The 21,090-nt window shown below is 42.4% G+C and overlaps 1 protein-coding gene across 1 annotated transcript in view; it reads left to right on the top strand.

The window, feature by feature from the left end:
* The window catches only part of MAD1L1 (mitotic arrest deficient 1 like 1), a 922,608-nt gene that overhangs the window by 237,486 nt on the left and 664,032 nt on the right, over positions 1-21,090 (top strand). Inside the window, exons 12-13 of the mRNA XM_075318107.1 lie at positions 2,777-2,803; positions 7,178-7,233. Coding sequence (XP_075174222.1) covers positions 2,777-2,803; positions 7,178-7,233 — 83 coding nt within the window. The remainder of the gene's footprint in view (positions 1-2,776; positions 2,804-7,177; positions 7,234-21,090) is intronic.

Genomic DNA, 21,090 nt, shown 5'->3' with positions numbered 1-21,090 from the left:
GATCTACCCATCCGACGATCTACCCATCCGACGATCTACCCATCCGACGATCTACCCATCCGACGATCTACCCATCCGACGATCTACCCATCCGACGATCTACCCATCCGACGATCTACCCATCCGACGATCTACCCATCCGACGATCTACCCATCCGACGATCTACCCATCCGACGATCTACCCATCCGACGATCTACCCATCCGACGATCTACCCATCCGACGATCTACCCATCCGACGATCTACCCATCCGACGATCTACCCATCCGACGATCTACCCATCCGACGATCTACCCATCCGACGATCTACCCATCCGACGATCTACCCATCCGACGATCTACCCATACGACGATCTACCCATACGACGATCTACCCATCCGACGATCTACCCATACGACGATCTACCCATACGACGATCTACCCATCCGTCTACAGTATTGATCTCATATCGGTACATGTTAAGAGGGGGTACATACAAAATACAAATATAACCGTGAACGGCTGGTACCGAGGGGAGAGAATCATAACCTTGTGGGCTTACAATCTACAAGGTAATGGGGAAGAAGACGATCGGTCGGGAGGTGAAACTGCTTCCCTGGTCTATACCTGGTCTCTATAGATGACAGTGGAGTTATTGAAGGCTGTAGGCTTTTCTGAAGAGATGACTTTTCAGGTGGTCTTGCTACAGCCTTGTTGGCCGTTGAGGTCAGTGTTATTGTTTTAAACTGGTTTCATTAGGCTTTTGGAAGCAAGTGAAGGGATTTGCAGAGGGGAGAAGTGAGGAGAGAGGTGGATTATCCGGGCAGCAGAGATGAGGATGATCTAGAGAGGTGCGAAGGTGTTAGCAGTAAGTACACAGAGAAGGATGTTGCAGTAGTCTAGGTGGGAGATGATGAGGGCACGCACTAAGGCTTTAGTAGATTGTGTTGAGGAAAGGACGGATTCTGGAAATACTTGTGAGTAGGGTGTGGTGAATGCTTTGATGTGTGGTTTGAAGGAAAGAACAGAGCCCAGGCTTACTTCAATGCAGTGGACTTCTGGTACAGGGGAAAGCAATGTCGTTTACAGTATATTGATAGATACAGTGTATCAGGTAGGAGAGTTAGGTGAGCTGAAGCAAAGGTGATGAGTTTGGTTTTATCCATATTGAGCATTAGGAAGCGAGAGGAGGATATGGCTGATAGACACTCCAGTATTCTGGACATCAGAGAGATGACGTTTGGGCCACGGAGATCTGAGTGTCATCAACGTATATGTGTTAATGGAAGGCATGTCGCTGAGTTGTCCAAGGCCAAAAGAGAGGACCCCTAGTCCAAGGACAGAACCTAACCTTCAGGGACACCAACAGAGAGAAGGCGGGAAAAGGAGGTAGTATGGTATGGGAATGGGAGGTTCTAATTGTGAGGTATGAGGAGATCCAGGAAGGACAAGATCTGTGATACTGGGGGAAGAAAGGATCTGTAGTAGGAGGGAGTGGGGTGATACGTGGAAGGGAAGTTCCATGAGGATTTGCTTTTCACTGAGTAAAATGGGGCGATAGCACTGGACGAAGAGGTTAGATCAGTGAATGGCTTCTTCAGGATAGATGTGATTGTTGTGTTTGAAAGCGGAATGGAAGATACAAGAAGTTACTGATAAGATGAAGAGATGGTTTAGGGCCCGGATAAGCAGGGTGGTGAGGTTGGGGAGCAGATGGGATGGGAAAGGGTGAAGCACACAAGTGGAGGTGAGATGGGAAAGGGTCAAGCGCTCTATCTAGACAGACAGATAGAGAAATATAAACAGGACAGTGGGGTGCGTATGCTTGATGGCCTTTGCAATCAGTGGGCATTAATGCTCAGAAACGTCTTAATGGGCCAGAAACCGACTTTAGAAAGTAAAAGGAGTACTATGGAGTGTCTAGAGTGGAGAGTTCATAGCCTTAGGCGAGAGCATGATGTGCTATGCATACGGCCATTTTCGCGTGTAATAACACTTTTACGGAACCCATAGAAGTGTTGTTACACACGAGGCGGCCTTCGTCTATTTATTATGCATGGTGCCACTTTTTTCCATTCTTTAAAGCTCTCAACGTATCACTCTAGACAGTAAAAGCCTCTTACAAATAACTTTTACTAAGTTGAACACCACTATATCAATTTGTCATATGGTGTATCCTTTGTGTTGTATTGGTGATGCTCTGATAGATCCCAACCCTTTCTTTTTTTTTTAACATTCCCAGCGTTATCTGTGCCTATATGTATAGACTTGCTTTTCTATCTTATGTAGATTTCTAGCAGCACAATAGCTGTCATTTATTATCATCTAGTTATGATGAAACAACTCTGCTGACACTGTCTCAGTCTACACAGTAAAGCTGACAAATGAGCTGGAGATAAACATGAACTGTGCGGTTTCCTGGCCAGTGTGAAAACTGCAATTTTTTCATGTTGTTAGTTTTCTATATTTAGTATTACTTTGTAAGAAATTTGAATGAAATATTATATCGCTTTTCCGATAATACCTTGCCTATAATTTACAACCGTAATTTCCCTTTGTCATACAGAAAAATCCTCTTCTATCTTTTGATCCGTACACTCGATGAATGTAATATTTGCTTAATTATGTAATTGTTTAAGAACTCTCTACAGTCTGTAATGCACAACCTTAAATGTGCATTCAATCGCATTGTCTCGCACGCTCTCAAAGAGGACAATTAAAATGTTGCGGTTATATTAAGCAAATGGAAATTGCTCTCTGTAACGGTTCCCGTGCTCTTATCCTCCAAAAACCAGAAAAAGAAAAAAAACTACTTGCAATTTGTACTGAAGTGTCTGAAATGCAAATATTGGAAAGAAAATGATAGCACACTTTACAATCAAAGTGAATGGGATCTCCACTTGAATTGTTTTTGTTGAGATGCATTGATCTCGTTTCGCCGAGTCGGGCACAAGCCGTGATTACATACATATCCTCGGGCTCGGTAAAATAAACAAGACGTTTCCAGAATTTTTTTTTTTTTTCTTCTTGTAAATTTATTATAACACAATGGAAAATGCTCAAGTGATTATTATTTTCTCACAGCAAACTCATCACTTGAGGGCGGAAAAGGAGAAAACAGTCTCAATGCGGAGAAATAAGAGATGGGCAATGCTGCAGCAACGATGCGAAACACGCCTGATGACTCTGGCTCTTATGGTCACGATATCGTAGGGAGTGAAATTACAGGGGTTGGCTCATCTTTAGTCAGATTGTCAAAATATAAAAATAAAAAAAGTTTGTTTTCATGTACCTTTCTCAACCTTAGTTTTAGCATTACCAAAAAGGTACTATGGTAATCAAAAGAAAATGTTTTTTTTTTTTTTTGCTTTTTATAGAATTTTAAAGGACTCTGTTATTAGGTTTTTGCATAAAGTAGAAACAGAGATCCTGATTCCAGTGATGTCACTTACTGGGCTGCTTAATGTAATATCAATGTTTTATCAGCAGGAGATTATCAATAGGTAGTCCTCCATATTCACATATAAGCTCATGAATATAGAGGACTATCTGGGAGCAGTATAATATGGGGGTAGAGACCCGGATTCCATTAGTGAGTTTTGATAAAATCCCTGTTATATCTGCTGCAGGTCTACCAGATCTCTGAATACTGAGTGTAGTGCCGGCATCCCTGCACTGATGCCGACGTAGTCACCGCTCCGGCTGGGTTCTGTTCTCCCCGCTGCCGCACCGCCTTCCAGGTGCTTTGCAACCTCCTTCCCCTCCACATGCCGCACAGGGTTCCCGGGAGTGCATCAAAGACGTGCGCGCGAGTACACTGGCCATCCTCTTAAAGGGTTGGTGCGCCATTTACCGGAAATGCCTATGGCTGAGAGGCACTCTGTATTTAAGGCACCCTCCCATTAAGGGAGGTGTTTGCACAACGTTCCCAGTTAGTGTCCCCTGAGTCTAGCTAGTTGTCATGTCCCGTTACCCGTGTCAGTTACCCTGTACCTGCTTTCCCATACCTACCTGTCCTTGCCGTGCCCACCATTCCTGTCCGTACCCACTTGTCCACTCTGCCTTAGTCATCTTGCTTGTACCGGAGTCTGTCTCCTGTCCTGGGGGTCAGCTGCCATAGTTCAGGTCACTGCCCTGGGAGTGATACCTGGAGTCCGCCTCACGTTGGGCTCTTAGTTAAGTCTCTCCTACTAAAGGGTAAGCCCGAGTCCACCCTGTGGTCCAGTGAGTCCACTAATCCTGCTCGCTGCCCCTAAATCGGCCGCGAGTGTTAGAATGAGCTTTGTATAACCCCTCCTCGAGTGTACACAGAAAGCTGCCAATCAGTGGTGTGGGCGTGGTTATACAGTTCAGTATTCAGTGAACTGGTAGATATGCAGCAAATAAAACAGGGATTTTATCAAAACTGAAGCAAGCAGCCTAGTAAGTGATAGATTGCTGGAGTCAGGGTCTCTACCCCTACATTATAGTGCACTCCGATAAGGGTAACAAAAGGGTAGCAAAAGTTTTAGTATTGACCCTCCTTATCGTCAATCATAAAAAAACAGGGTATGTAATGCTCATCCAGTTTATGTAACCCCAATTAGACATTGAAAAATACAATTCATCCCCCCCATGAAATGATATTTTTCACCGTGAAGTTTTTGCTTGACTTACTTGTTTTACCCCCCCCCCCCACCCCCACACCCCTTTTTGAGCAAAAGGGGTTAACACACCCGCCCTGGTAAATTCTTTGTGTGGCAGATGCGGGGGTCTGGAGTGGGACTTTGGCCTTTTGCCTCTTACCTTTTGTGAGCCGACATTATTTTGTGTCATGTTTCCCGGCTCAGGTTTCCATATAACAGGGCGGAGAAATGACCTTTTGTGAAATTATTAGCGCGCTGACCTTGTCAGAGATATCAGTGCATTAACGGGAGTCTTGGCAGCGAGCGCACCGCATGTATGAGCAGCAACATCTAGAAAAGCAATTTCAGAAAATGTAATGAAATCAAAACAAAAAAATGCCTTTTTTTTTCTGATGGGAAGATGTTTATTAAGATAGGCTTTATGTAAGTGTGCATGGGGGGAGGAAGTAATGGGTAGTTATACTGGCGGCATAACCCCATCACTGCCACCACGTTACAGATCAGACAATGGGGTGGGTTTTTTGCCATGAACGACCATTATGCAGCTATTGTCACAATGTGACTGCAGGATAGCAAGAGACAGGGTGGTCCTATACTGTCCCTCATGCTAGGCTATTCCTAATCTCAGGGTTACCCCTAATGGTGGAGATGCCAGAGTCCTCTGCCATCCCTCTTTCTAGGGGACCCTAGGATATTTCTAATCTCAGGGTTACCCCTAATGGTGGAGATGCCAGAGTCCCATCAGATCCCTCATGTTAGGGGACCCTTGGTTATCACTAACCTCAGGATTACCTCTAATGATGGAGATGCCAGAGTCTCGTACCATATCTCATGCTAGAGGCCCTAGGTTATCACTAAACTCAGGGTTACCCCTAATGATGGAGATGCCTGAGTCCCATCAGATCCCTCATGCTAGGGGACCCTTGGTTATCACTAACCTCAGGGTTACCCCTAATGTTGGAGATGCCATAGTCTCGTGCCATATCTCATGCTAAAGGTCCTAGGTTATCACTAATCTCAGGGTTACCCATAATGGTGGAGATGCTAGAGTCCCATCAGATCCGTTATGATAGGGGACCCTAGGCTGTCACTAACCTCAGGCTAGAGTCCCATGCCTGTCTATTCTCCTGACTAGAACTATCTGCCCCCCAGGGAAGGAAGGAGCAGGAGTATGATGTCAAAGAGATAAAGACAGAAAGGGGGAATAAAAAAAAACAAAATATCAGACACTGCAAACTCACAGAAACAAACAGTAAGAATCTAAGGAGAAAAGCAAGAGCCGGAAGGCAGCAACAATAAGACAAAGGTTAACTCTACAACTGCTCACAACAATAATGTATTAAAATGACCAGTACGTCTGAATCACACCACTTCTCGAGACCAGTATAAACTAGCTATAACTGGAATTAATGGAATTGTCCAGCCAGCAGATATAGGTTGGGAGCATATATTACTGACTCCCCCGCACAGCATGAGATTAACAAGCAGCCCAGCAAAAATTAACTCTTGCTAGCCTGCCTATGAACTACAAGTCTATGGGTCGATGCCCGAGTCTCCCTGCACTGATCAGACAAATTGTAGTCTCCACACATCTTGACGCCACCGTGCCAGTTGATGATTCCCAGAAAAATCTTTGTGATGACTATTGAGTAAGAAATACATATCTAGTACAGAATTACTAATGTTTAGAAGGCGGAACATTAGACTAGAGTCGTAAAATGCGCTGAATTAAAATATATGGTCCTGGGTGATAAATTTGGCGAACCTGTAAACATTTATTTTTACTTTGATACCAAATATCAGGTGGTTTATTTTCCACCAATATTTTCCTCTAATATGTACAATAATATTTTAAGCTACGCCCCATTCCTACTAAGCCACTCCTACTTCTCAAATTACTTTTTAAAAAGTGTCTAAAAAAAAAAAAACCAGAATGACATTTTTTTTTTTATTCTTCTTTCCCTCCTCTTTTGTTGGACTTCAGCTCTCGATTCATCCTTGTTGTTTCTCCAGTTTTCTTGAATTATTTTATTTGCTTGTTTTCAGGGGCTTTTCCATTTTCACTTTATTCTCCATACATTTTGCATCTTTTTAAGTGGTCTTCTTTTTTTTTTTAAGTCTTTTATTATTATTATTATTATATTTTTTTATTTTATTATTTTTATTATTATTATTATTATTATTTTCTTGCTTCTTTAACAACTTTGAATGTTTTTGACATTTATAAAATTATACTTTTACCAATTTTTTTTATTTTTGGGTGGTGAATCCCACTCCAGTCCACCCACTGGAGTAAGGTTTCTGTGAAAGTTCTCAATTCTTTTTTTTTTTTTTAAAACAATTTTTTAAAAAAAAGTTAATTTTAGTGGTTAAAAAGTCTCAAATGTTTTTTTTTTTTTATATTCCGACAATCTTTTTTTTACAGTACCAACAAAAGCTGAGTTTATAGAAATGTTATGCGCAGAATTTCTGTTTTCGCACTGAATTTGAGAGCAGCAATATTTTTTTACAACTGCGGCATACAAATTCTTTCAGTGTTTTTGCAGCGGGTTTTTTTTTCTTCACCCATAGAAAGTAATGAGAGAGCGCAAAAATGCTGCAAAATCAAAATGCAGTAAACAGGTCTTGTTGCATTTTTTTCTTTTTTTTATGTATTTTTCGTGAATAAAATTAACTTTATTTCACATTTTACAGTAGACAAATCATGTAATCCACACTTAACATACCTAGAAAAAGCTGAAAAAAATGCATCATAACCTGTGTTTTGGACACAGAAAAAAAAAAACCTATGCATATAAACATAGCCTAAAGGTCATGTCTGCACCAAATTTTTGGACCACATGGGCAATTTTAAAGGCTATGGAGCAACGAAAAATCAAAAAAGATTGTAAATGCAACAAAATAATAAAAAAAGTGACTTCAATAAAGCTCAAATGCAGAATTGTTCCCTTTTGGGTTTATAAATGGGGATTCATGGGCTGCATGTAAGTAAAAAGATTCAAATTGTCCCTTCAGTGAGGAAGGAGACAAACTCTAGCGCCACCTATTGGAAGTGGCAATCCTAAAAGTCAAAAGTGGCTTTTTAAACAAGCCTTTTCATAAGACTTAGGATTTATCCCAGATCAGAATCCCAATTTGCAGACACGGTGTTCCGGGGTGCTTGCCCCTCGTCAGTGCAAAGTGTGGGTATCTGATCTGGCTTATAAGATGCTATGTGGGGACCAAGAGAAAGACTATTCTCCTTATGGAGACCTGACAAACCAGTCTGGCTGCCAGTGAGAGGATAAAGATAAGAACACGGCCTAAAACCTGAACTATACATGTCTGTGCTAATAAATCAGTCCACTGATCTGGACGAACAGAGAGAAGTAAAGTTTATTCATTCCTCTGAATGGGTAAATTCATTGTGGGACAGTAGTAATAACGGGTTTTGGGGACCCCCATCAAGCCTGACCATGAAGGGGCTGGGGTGCTCAATTACCGCGGCATCCCTTTAAATTTTTGGAATTGGATGGAGATCACTGAAGTTGGACTTCCTCCAGTCATCAAATGATGGCATATCCTAGCCATGAGCTACACATGATGGTAGTTCCTATTTGGGAAGTTCAATCCTATAGATTGTCTTGGGGTCCAAAGATGATAATTTACCAATGTGTTTTACCTGTCCTCGCCTTAAAGGTCTGTGCACCGGTTGCCACTACTGTGAGAAGACTTTACAAGCTCATCATGGCCACCAAAGCCAGTTCCCGTTCAGTGTCCTCTCCTTCTTATATAGTGGTAAAACTGATGCCAGGACCAATCCCAAAGATTTCTATAGGTTTTTTTTTCTAATTATCTGATTTAATATTTGTTACGTTGGATTGGTAGCAGACTGTTGATACCAGACCAGTGCTCTACTAGTGATCGGGTGCATCCGGCTTGGGCATAAAACAACTAGCCGGACACAACTGATATATAGAAGCTTAGAATTGAAAGGAAATAATCTTATTTTCTAGGCAAACAGCTTGTTTTAAGGCGTAACCAGGCCTGCTGGAGTGAGGGAGAGCCTCATATTTGCTCCTTGTATGGCATTTAAAGGGAATCTGTCAGCAGGTTTTTGCTCTGTAGGATGAAGCTAGTATGCTGCAAGGGTTAACACTGAGAATTCAGGGATGCCTGTCTTGTCAAGGTCCGATCTGTTGTTTATTTGCTATGTTGGTATAACCAGCAGGACTACAATGTCACTGCATGCCCCCTTCTCTTAATGATACCTCACTATCCATGTACAATCTCTATTCAGAGCCTCTCAGCCCTGCTACATGACTAAATCTAAAAATTCTGATTGCCAGAACGGCTGCACCCAGTAATCTAAGTGATACATTGTTGGAATCCGAGCCTCTTTGCCTACATTATGCTCCTCTCAGATGAGATGGCAAAAAGCTGCTGACAGATTCCCTTTAAAGTGACTGTTTCTCAGAAATGATGCCCCTCTTGACTTTAGGCCTTACCTATTATTGCTTCTTTCTGTGATTTTAGACTCTTTCTAGCAGTTTAGATGAGTGCTATGTAAATATTTTTCCCAGGTTTTTCTGTAATTTGTTGCTCTTTTTAAGGGTAAGTTCACACAGTGCGTTTTTTGGGTGCGTTCGTGCTCAGAAAACTGCATGACTTTGCTTCCCCAGCAAAGTCTGAGTTTTCATTTTTGCTGTCTGCACACAGCGTTTTTTTTAGCTGCGTTTTTGTGGTGCCCACAAAAACGCAGCATGTCAATTATTTTTGCGTTTTTCACTGCGTTTTCCACCCATTGAGTTCAATGAGATGTTCAAAAACGCAATGAAAACAGCAAATTGGAAATATAGTTGCGCTTTAGTGCGTTTCTATGACTATAAACGCAAGGGGTGGGCAGTAAAGTGACATGTACAGGAAGAGGATTCCTTCTGTCGCTAAATACAGAAGCGTGAATCCTCCCGGTACCGTCACCGCTGCGTCCACCTCCCGTTCTGTGCATGTTTGCTCCCGTGCGGCGCCATGTCTGGGCAGGAGGTGGAAGCAGCTGCGAAATCAAAAGTGAACAGTAGAAAAAATGTCATAGTCATACCTGTCTGCAGACTCCCGGTGCCATGTCTGCTCCCAGCTCCTTTCCCGGTACCGCCGCTCCGGCTGTGTGCAGACAGCCGGGACATCTCCGATAGCTGCAGGACCTGGCGATGGATCGCCTGATGCGGTCGCCTGATGCATCAGCTGATCGTAACTCTCGCGGTGACACTGGCGCCCGGCCGGCTTAACCGGTCAGCGGATGCCGTCAGGAGACTTCATCCCTGATTACCGGCAGCTCCTGCAGCGATCGGACGGGATCAGACTCCGCTCCAGGAGCTGCCGGTAATCAGCACATAAGTGAGTATTTTTTATTTTTTTTTTGCACTGATGCATCATCTGATTGTATAAACGGCTTTTATACAATCAGCTGCTGTGTCATGTGATTCACATCCTAGAACCTGACACATCATCTGATCGCTTTGCCTTCCAGCAAACCGATCAGATGATATTGGATCCGGATTGGACGGCGCGGGACCCTTGACACAGGATTACTGCGGAGGGAGGTTCTTTATTTCAATAAAGATGGAGTCACTAATTGTGTTGTGTTTTATTTCTAATAAAAATATTTTTCTGTGTTGTGTTTTTTTTTTTATCTTTACTAGAAATTTATGGTGGCCATGTCTAATATTGGCGTAACACCATGAATTTCGGGCTTAGGGCCAGCTGATAATATACAGCTAGCCCTAACCCCATTATTACCCAGCGAGCCACCCGGCATCAGGGCCGCTGGAAGAGATGGATACAGCGCCAGAAGATGGCGCTTCTATGAAAGCGCCATTTTCTGGGGTGGCTGCGGACTGCAATTCGCAGCGGGAGTGCCCAGAAAGCATGGGCACCCTGCACTGTGGATTCCAATCCTCAGCTGCCTAGTTGTACCTGGCTGGACTCAAAAATTGGGCGACGCCCACGTCATTTTTTTTTTTTTTTTTTTTCATTTATTTCATGAAATTCATGAAATTTAAAAAAAAAAAAAAAAAAAAAAAAAAAAAAAAGGGCTTCCCTATATTTTTGGTTCCCAGCCGGGTACAAATAGGTAGCTGGGGGTTGGAGGCAGCCCGTACCTGCCTGCTGTACCTGTCTAGCATACAAAAATATGGCGAAGCCCACGTCATTTTTTTTGTTTGGGGGGGGCAAAGAAATTCTGCATGCAGTCCTGGAAGGAGGATGCTGAGCCTTGTAGTTCTGCTGCTGCTGTCTGCTCTCCTGCATACACTATTGGATGGAGGATGCTAAGCCTTGTAGTTCGGCAGCTGCTGTCTGCTCTCCTGCATCCACTAGTGGATGGTGTATGCTGAGCCTTGTAGTTCTGCTCCCCCTGACTCTCCCTCCAGCATACAGTCCTGGATGGAGCATGCTGAGCCTTGTAGTTCTGCAGCTGTCTGCTCTCCTGCATACACTACTGGAGAATGAAGAACATATGAAAGAAGGAAATTACATCAGACCTTTTTTTTTTTTAACAATCTTTAATGGCAATGTTCACTGATAGAAAAACGCAGGAAAAACGCAGTGAGCAAAAACGCAGCCAAAAACGCACCAAAACGCGGTAAAAGCGCATGCGTTTTTTCACGTGTTTTTAAAGACGTTGCGTTTATGTGCGTTTTTAGCGCTAAAAAACGCACAAACGCAGCGTAAAAAAAACCGCAGTGTGTGCACATAGCCTAAAAACGACTAGTCACTTAACATTAATATGTAATTTACTTATCTGGTGTAAATGTCGCTTTTCTCCTGAATCCAGTGTTTGGTTTTCTTTTTTTTTTCCTGCTCCCCTCTGTTCTTGAAATATGGCTCTTTCTTTCCTGTATAGTCTTGTTAGCCAAGTGGGGTCGTTTTCAATAAAATACTCAGACAAATATGAGGAGCAGTTCAAATGAGAGCTATGTATTTTTCCCCAGAAGCTTTGTAATTTGTTGCTCTCCTTAAAGACGACCAGTCACTTAAAATTAATATGTAATTTGCTTATCTGATGTAAATGCCGCTGTTCTCCGGTGTTGTTGGTTTTTTTTTTTCGCACACTCCTCCATTCCTGAGATATGGCTCTTTCTTTCCTGTATAGTCTTGTTAGCCAAGTGGGTGTCGTTTTCAATAAAATACTCAGAAAAATATGAGGAGCAGTTCAAATAAGTGCTATGTATTTTTCCCCAGAAGTTTTGTAATTTGTTGCTTTCCTTAAAGACGACCAGTCACCTAAAATTAATATGTAATTTACTTATATGGTATAAATGCCGCTGTTCTCTTGAATCCAGCTTTGTTTTTCTTTTTTTCCTGCGCCTCTCCGTTCCTGAGATATGGCTCTTTTTCTCCTGTATAGTGTTGTTAGCCAATCGGGCGTGGTATTCAAGAAGATACTCAGAAAAATATGAGTAGCAGTTCAAATGAGAGCCATGTAAATATTTTTATCCGGAAGCTTTTGTAATTCGTTGCTCTCCTTAAAGACGACCAGTCACTTAAAATTAATATGTAATTTGCTTATCTGGTATAAATTCCACTGTTCTCCTGAATCCGGCATTGTTTTTCTTTTTTTCCTGCACCTCTCCGTTCCTGAGATATGGCTATTTCTTTCCTGTATAGTCTTGTTAGCCAAGTGGGCGTGGTATTCAAGAATATACTCAGAAAAAGATGAGGAGCAGTTCTTTCCGGCGTTTTTTCTTTTTTTTTTTTCCTGCGCCTCTCCATTCCTGAGAGATGGCTCCTTTTTTCCCTCCTGTATAGTTTTGTTACCAACTGGGCGTGGTATTCAAAAAGTTTCTCAGGAAATATGATGACCACACCCATTTGGCTATATTTATGTACAGAGAAAAAGCGTTATATATAAGGAACGGAGAGGCGCAGGAAAAAAAGAAAAACATCGCCGGATTCAGGAAAACAGCGGCATTTACACCAGATAAGCAAATTACATATTCATTTTAAGTGACTGGTCGTCTTTAAGGAAAGCAACGAATAAATTAATACATTAGTAATAAAATAAAAATAAGTAATAAATTAGATATTTGTGGCAAGTCCTCTTTTTAAGTAGAAAAAAAAATCAAGTTTAATTCCAGTATTTTATATTTGAGCATATGTGACTTATGGTTTGGGATCTTATCTGTGTATCTTTTTCCATTTTTTTTTCCCTGTGTTTTACCTACTTGAACATGTAATCTGTAGTTACAGCAATTTACTTTACACCCAGTGATTATACTTTTACTTAACAAGTTTATTTTTTATTTTTTTTTTTTATGTCTGGCATAAATTATCCGGTCTTGTTACAACACGAGCGGAGTACTTTTCTATTACCCTTTTCCGTACGGCGGTCTATCCCTCCCACTCACCGTTCTGGTCTGGTGGGCATCCGGAGGCAGCATTTAGGGACCTCCTAAGAAGATCCCGTGTACCGTGCCATCCGAGCAGATTGCCGCACGGATTTGCAAAGGATTAAAGTTAATTAAAGAACTGTTCTTTTCTTTTATTTGCCACTATCTGTCAGCTATTTACATGCTAATGTTCGGCCTGCCATGGAGAATAAGAGAGGTGTCAGCAATGGGCATAGTATCATACCAGGAGACAGCGGAAAATAATGAGATGAGCAATTTATTTTCAGGGGGAAGAAATGGGAAAAAAAAAAAAATAATAAAAAAAAAATCTCAATTGAAAGTCTGTTGCTCGGTAGTTTGTGTTTTTTTTTGTTGTGTGTGTGTGATCCAAGTGAAAATAATTCACTCCATTAAGGCTGAATAATAAACTGCGCCGCGTAATACATTATACGCTGACAAATCACAGCAGAGCGCGGGCGCGCTGTATACACAGTGTATGAAATAATAATGCACAGGGGACGGAAGAGCGGCTCCTGATTGTACGTCTGCAGTAAATAAAGTCACATCTCTTATTTATGTGTGCAAGGAACATGACTGATCCAGTGCTACGGACTAGCGGAGATGTACCCGGAGCTTACAATCTAATCCCGACGTCAACAGACCAGTACCACTCATGTCAGCGTCTATTACTATCACAGTCATTTATATGTAAACATCTTTTTTAATTTTTGTTTATAAATCAATAGTACACAAGAAGAAATAAAAAGTTAGACAAAAGTGGTGCTCAAAACGCTCTATGTAGAAGGGAGGGGCTTTGCTTTTAGCTCCTCCTCTTTAGATAATTACAGTTGGTGCTCAAGTTCTATGTATAAGGGAGGGAGTGGACCTCTGCCTTTAGTTACTCCCCTCTAGATAGGAGCTGACAGTTGGTGCTCATAAAGCTCTATATAGAAGGGAGAAGCAAGAAGCAGAGCTCCTCCCTTCTAGATTGATGACAGTTGGTGCTCATAAAGTTCTATATAGAGGGGAGGAAAAAGTAGCAGAGCTCCTCCCTTCTAGATAGGAGCTGACAGTGCTCATGAAGTTATATAGAGAGGAGCTAGAAGCAGAGCTCCTCCCCTCTAGATAGGAGCTGAAATTTGGTGCTCATAAAGTTCTATATAGAGGGGAGGGGCAAGAAGCAGAGCTCCTCCCTTCTAGATAGGAGCTGACAGTTGGGGTTCATAAAGCTATATATAGAGGGGAGGAGCAAGAGGAAGAGCTCCTCCCTTCTAGATAGGAGATGGCAGTTGGTGCTCATAAAGTTCTATAGAGAGAGGAGGAGCTAGGAGCAAAGCTTCTCCTCTTTCCTCCTACATAGAAATGTATAAGCACCAAATGTCATCTATCTAGACGAAGGAGCCAGAGGTCCTTCCCCTCCCTTCTACGTAGAACATTATGAGCACCAAATCTCAACTATCTAAACGAAGGAGCCTAGAGGCAGAGGTCCTTCCCCTCCATTCTACACAGATTACATTTGGTGCTCATAACCTTCTATGTAGAAGGAAGGAGAAGTTTGTCTCTAGCTCCTCCCCTTTAGATAGGAGATGACAGTTGGTGTTCATAAAGGTCTATGTAGATGGGAGGAGCTAGAAACATAGCTCCTCCCCATTCCTTCTGCATAGAACTCTGTAAGCACCAAATGTCATCTTCTATGTAAAGGAAGGAGCTAGAGGCAGAAATCCTTCCCCTTCCTTCTTCATAGAAGGTTATGAGCACCAAATGTCATCTGCTGTCTAGTATGAAGAGCTACAGCCAGAGATCATTCTCATCCCTTCTACACCTTTATGAGCACCAATGTCTTCTCCTATCTAAAGGGAGGAGCTACAGGCAAAAGTCCTCCCCCCTCCCTTCTACATGGAACGTTATGAGCACCAAATGTCATCTAGCTAGAGGAAAGAGCTACAGGAAAAAGTCCTCCCCCTCCCTTCTACATAGATGACTTTTGGTGCTCATAATGTTCTATCTAGAGGGAAGAGCTACAGGAGAAAGTCCTCCCCCCTCCCTTCTACATAGAATATTATGAGCACCAAATGTCATCTCCTATCTAGAGAAAGCAGATTGAGGCAGAGGTCCTTCCCCTCCCTTCTACATAGAACATTATGAGCACCAACTACCATTTTCCATCTCCTTCATATATTGTAATAATTGCCTCCAGTGAAAAATAAATTTTACCCGTCAACTTTGAATTTTGAGAATTAACGATCAGTCCAGGAGGAGAAAGAAGCAGATTTCGCTGAAAATATATATTACATCGTTTCCTTTTTTCCCTTTTTGGTTTATGAAAAAAATAAAATGATGCTTACTTTTTACATGGAATCTGCCACCACGTTTTTCCTACCCCATATGACAGCATAATGTAGGGGCAGGGACCCGGATTCCAGCGATGTCACTTACTCGGCTGCTTGCTGTCATATTCATACAATCCCTGTTTTACCTGCTTCAGGTCTGTTTTTTTTTTCTGAATGCTGAGCTCTGTATAACCCCGCACGGTGCACACACCACTGATTGGCAGCTTTCGGTGTACACTGTGCATAGACAAAAAGCTGCCAATTAGTCATGGGGCGAGGTTAGGCCAGTTTCACACATCCTTCTTTTTGCCGGTTTCGCGGATCCGGCACGCTCCCGTACAGTGAATACAGTACAATGACTGCGCTGTAACTTCCGGGTCACATGCGCCGGTCACATGACAGCACGTGACCGGCGCTTGTTGCGCTGTCATTGTACTGTATTCACTGTACGGGAGCGTGCCGGATCCGCGAAACCGGCAAAAAGAAGGATGTGTGAAACTGGCCTTATATAGAGCCCATGAATGTGGAGGATTACATTGCAGCAGGTTTACAATGGTAATCTGCTAATAAAACTGATTTTATCAAAACGACAGCAAGCAGCTAAATAAGTGACACATAACTGGAATCAGGGTCTTTGCCCCTACATTATGCTACTCTGAGATTAGGTGGCAGAAACCAGGTGACAGATTCCCTTTAATAGAAGCAAAGTATATGACAAATTCTGTTAAAGTTGTTGTTGACCTAAATCTCCTACGGAGGAGACTCGCGGCCCTGCAGGTCCGGACCTGCCGCTTCCAGGATGCAACGGGTCCTGATCGTCATCACGTATCCTTAAACCGTGAATGGAAGAAATAAAAATGATTGAATTGTTACCCTGCCCAGATGATTTATCCAACCTCAGATCTTCACCGCCATCAATATTAGATCGATGTCAGTGCAACTTTTGGCACCACCTCAATGATCCGCTTTTTTCAGCTCATGGAAGCCCCTAAGTCACCTTAAAATTTACATGATTGACATTTGTTTGACCGCCACTTAGTAGAAGCAGTGCAGGGTATTGTGGCATTTCAATGCAAAACTACCAAGTGGTGAACAATGGTCTAGATATGCAAAGCGTTTAATCTGCTCTGTGTGTAGTATTTATTTTTTTGGGGTATAGCTCTGAAATTTACATGATTTGACATTTGTTTGACCGCCATCTACTCAGTAGTAGCAGTGCAGTGTATAGTGGCATCCCAGTGCAAAACTACCAAGTAGTGAACAATGGTCTAGACATGCAAAGTGTTTAATCTGCACTGTTTGTAGTGTTTTGTTTTTGTTTTTGTTTTTTGGTGTAGCTCTGAAATTTACATTATTGACATTTGTTTGACTGCCATCTACTCAGTAGTAGCAGTGCAGTGTATTGCAGCATCCCAATGCAAACCTACCAAGTAGTGAACAATGGTCTAGATATGCAAAGCATTAAATCTGCACTGTACGTAGTATTTTTTTAATTTTTTTTTGGGTGTAGCTCCGAAATTTACTTGTTTGACATTTGTTTGACTGCCATCTACTCAGTAGTAGCAGTGCGGTGTATTGCTATATCTCAATGCAAAACTACCAAGTGGTGAAGAATGGTCTAGTTATGTAAAGCATTTAATCTGCTCTGTATGTAGTATTTTTTTTTTTTGGGTGTAGCTCTGAAATTTACATGATTGACATTTGTTTGAATGCAATCTACTCAGTAGTAGCAGTGCAGGGTGTTGCTGTTTCCCAATGCAAAACTACCAAGTGGTGAACAATGGTCTAGACATGGAAAGCATTTAATCTGCACTGTATGTGGTAGTTTTTTTGGGGGGGGGGGGGGTTTGGATGTAGCTCTGAAATTTACATCATTGACATATGTTTGACTACCATCTACTCAGTAGTAGCAGTGCGGTGTATTGCGGCATCCCAATCCAAAACCACCGAGTGGTGAACAATGGTCTAGACATGGAAAGTGTTTAATCTGCTCTGTATATAGTAGTTTTGTTTTTGTAGTTGTAGTTAGTAGGGTTTTTTTTGTGTAGCTCTGAAATTTACATGATTGACATATGTTTGACTGCCATCTACTCAGTAGTAGCAGTGCGGTGTATGGCGGCATCCCAATGCAAAACCACTGAGTGGTGAACAATGGTCTAGACATGGAAAGCGTTTAATCTGCACTGTATGTAGTATTTTTTATGTTGCTCATTTTTGTTAACATTTATTTTGTGTTTTCTTTTTACATCCGCACAAAACTAAGTGAGCGGCCAAATCAGATCATGTCTAGAAGTCGAACACTGGAAGGCTCACGCGTTTGCAGGCCGCCGACTCATCGAGGGGCCAAAACGAGCGCGGTTCTGTGTCACTGACACAAATGTAATTAATTTTTCCTGTTCCTGTCAAAAACAAACCTCGGCTACTAACGGCTGCTCTATCCAGGATCTAAATTATAAAACCCAGTGCTTTTTTTTTTTAATTTTTTTACGAAAAGCCATGAAGAAAAAAAGAGCTGTTTGGTGGCTATGGGCTAAAAGTTGAGGAACACGACACTTAGAAGTTTGTCACTTTTTTTTTTCCACGTTGCGATCAAATCCATGTTCTGACTCTGTCCCATCTCATGGCGTCGCGCTCGTAGAAGGTTATAGCGGTTTTACTTTGGCACCACGAGAGCCCCGGAGGGTATTTTCTGACCGTGAAATATATGTTCGAGGGATCGAAGGGCAGACAGCTTACCAAAGGTATCGTTACTCCGGGCCCGGAGTGAGGCGTGCAACGTCTGCACGGAGATTAATCGCTTGTTCTTCGCTGACTGTTATAAATAGAGGCCGGCGATCGTGATCTCCAAAGGGAATACTAACACGGCGTAGAATAATATCTGCCACCCATGATCACTACTCACATGTGCTATTGATTTTTTTTCTCTTTTAAGGGGATTATCTCAAGATATGGCCAGTTAGGACCCCTTCTGTCCAGAGATGCTAAAAACAAGTCTCAATCTACTACTTAGGAATATCTTTGCGTGCCGTGTTTATTAAATTTTTGATTGCTTATTTAGTCTTTTCCAACGATGCAGCATTTTATAACTGCGTCTGATATTTCTTTTATGCTTTTTATGCTTCTTTTTATGCTTTTTTAATGCTTTTTTTATGCTGTTTTTTTATGCTTTTTGTAATGCTTTTTTATGCTTTTTTTTCTAATGCTTTTTTTTTCTTTTGCGTTTTATTTTTGCCTTCCATTTTTTTTATAATCTTTGCAGCGTTTTTTCTTAGAGTACTGATTGTTTTATCCATTTAAGCAGTAATCAACGCTGACGGAATAGTGAAGGCTGCAGCCGATCAGTGATAGCTGATTGGCTGCAGCGGTCATTTGGCTTTGTTTATGTTATCTCACTGCTGGGAGACATAGCACATAGTCTGCTGGTCTGGGAGCAGGTTTGAGTTAAAGGGAATGTGTCACCAGGTTTTTGACACCTAATTTGAGAGCAGCATGATGTAGGGGCAGAGGCCCTGATTCCAAAGATGTCACTTACTGAGCTTCGTGTAGTTTTGATGAAATCATTGTTTAATCAGCAGTAGTTTATCATTACAGGACCAATTGGCGTGCTGCCAGACAGTCCAGCATATTCGTGAGTGACGTCATCCATAGCATAGTCCCCTTTAAAGGGAATCTGTCACCAGGTTTTTGCCCCCTCATCTAAGAGCAGCATAACATAGGTGCAGAGACCCTGACTCCAGCAATGTGTCACTTACTGAGCTGCTTAGTGTAGTTTTGATAAAATCACTGATTAATCAGCAGGAGATTATCATTACAGGACTACTTAGCGTGCTGCCAGACAGTTCAGCATATTTGTGCGTGAGGTTATCCATAGTATAGACCCCTTTTAAGGGAATGTGTCACCTGGTTTTTGCCACCTCATCTGAGAGCAACATAATGTAGAGACAGAGACCCCGATTCCAGCGATATGTCACTTACTGAGCTGCTTAGTGAAATTTTGTTAAAAGCACTGATTAATCAGCAGGAGATTAATATTACAGGACTACTTGGCATGGTCCCACGTAGTCCAGTATATTTATGAGCTCTGCATAACTACTAGATCTGCTTCGCAAAAAACATTGCTTTTATCAAAATGACAGCAAACAGCTCAGTAAGGGACACATCACTGGAATCAGGGTCTCTGTACATTATGCTGCTCTCAGACGGGGGAGCAAAAACCTGGTGACAGATTCCCTTTAAGGAAATGGGACAACATCTTTAATATCTAGTCTAGTTCTTTCCTGATACCTTCAGCCAGTTGTTGGAGGTTTAGAGCCTGAGACAAATCTTTCCCCCACCTATCACTCAAAAGGGTGGTCTGCAGCATGCTGTACAACAAGCAGAAGCACCACGTTCTAGCATTAGCGCAGTGTATGGGTTCGGGAAAAGCCTACAACCCCCTACTGTACTCAGTGTACAGGCTCATAGACTTTCCACTGAACCTGTACAATACTGTGTGTGCACGCTCCTGCATGAGCTCAGCACATCTGCTTGATTAACAGCCATAGCAGTGCTTACAAGTTCTTTTCTATTGATTGAGCTTGTAAGCGCTGCACTGAAGCTGGCCAGGGTTCCTTAAACCCGACCAGCTACTGTCCTACTGTGATTAATGATACTACAGAGTAAAGGAAATGCTTTGGCAGGAGACAGTGGGCCAGCAGTGCGGCGATGCTGCTGGTCTGAACTGACGCAGTGCCCACCAGCCATCAAGAAGTGAAGTAGCTGCAAAGTGGTGCCTTCCTAAACCGAGGAGACTGAAATATTCCTTTAATTTTGAGAAAGCACTCTGCTTTTCATTAAAGCATAATCCTACAGGTAACATATGTAGCTTACACTCAACTGAGTAGACGTCAACAATTGTCTGGAAATTGGGTGTAGCATCCAAATTTCTCAGCGTTAAGTGTCACGGACTTTCCCCGGTTGCGGAGTTTTGTGACATGTTCTGGGTCAGAGTCTCACTTTGTCTTGTGGGACTCTGCAGATTAATTGAATTCCCTTTCCTTTGGGAAGGAGAGCGTTAATACCAGCAGCTCCTGACTCCTGGTCAGGTGTGTCCGGTTCAGACCACGCCCAGTTCGTATATATACCCTCAACTTCCACCAGAGGGGGCCTGTTATTTCTTATCATTTGGAAGCTGGGCCTGAAGGTGGAAGGAGCTGTTATTTACTCTCTGTTGTTCTAATGGCTGCAGCATTGGATTTGCTGCAGCATTCTCAGGTGTGTTTGTTCTAGTTTGGATGTTTCACAGTAGTTCGGTTTATTCCCCCCATTTATGTTGTCTCTCCTCGTGCACTTTTTGTGGCTCCTTTTGTGTGGGGTTGCCGTGTATACTAGTAAGTTTTTTTTTGTTTTGTTTTGTTGTTTTTTTTTTGTTACCCATGTCTGTCCATATTAATTGGTGGAGTGTTGACTCCTGTTTTTGCCCATTCCTCCCAGGTGGTGAGTTGTGGGGGTCATAACATCAGGGACGAGGACAGGAGATCAGGCCTAGGGTGGTGACCTGGACCTCCCCACAATCGAGGGTACCTCCAGGATTAGGGTGAGTGCAGGGGCCCCAGCTTTAGAACCAGTATAGGCTTCCCTGGGTTCACCTAAGTCATTCCGTGGCATTAAGACCTTATCTGAGTTACAAAAACTATTTTCAAATACCTCATTAAGGCTGCTTTCACACATCCTGTTTTTCCTGTGCGGCACAATCCGGCGCTTTGCAGAAAAACCGCAACCGGTTTTTTTTTGCCGCCGGTTGCGTTTT

This window comes from Anomaloglossus baeobatrachus, chromosome 7 (assembly GCF_048569485.1).
Source record: "Anomaloglossus baeobatrachus isolate aAnoBae1 chromosome 7, aAnoBae1.hap1, whole genome shotgun sequence".
NCBI classification, from domain to species: domain Eukaryota; kingdom Metazoa; phylum Chordata; class Amphibia; order Anura; family Aromobatidae; genus Anomaloglossus; species Anomaloglossus baeobatrachus.
The sequence above is the reverse complement of the archived record's forward strand: the minus strand, read 5'-3'. Positions and strand labels throughout refer to the sequence as shown.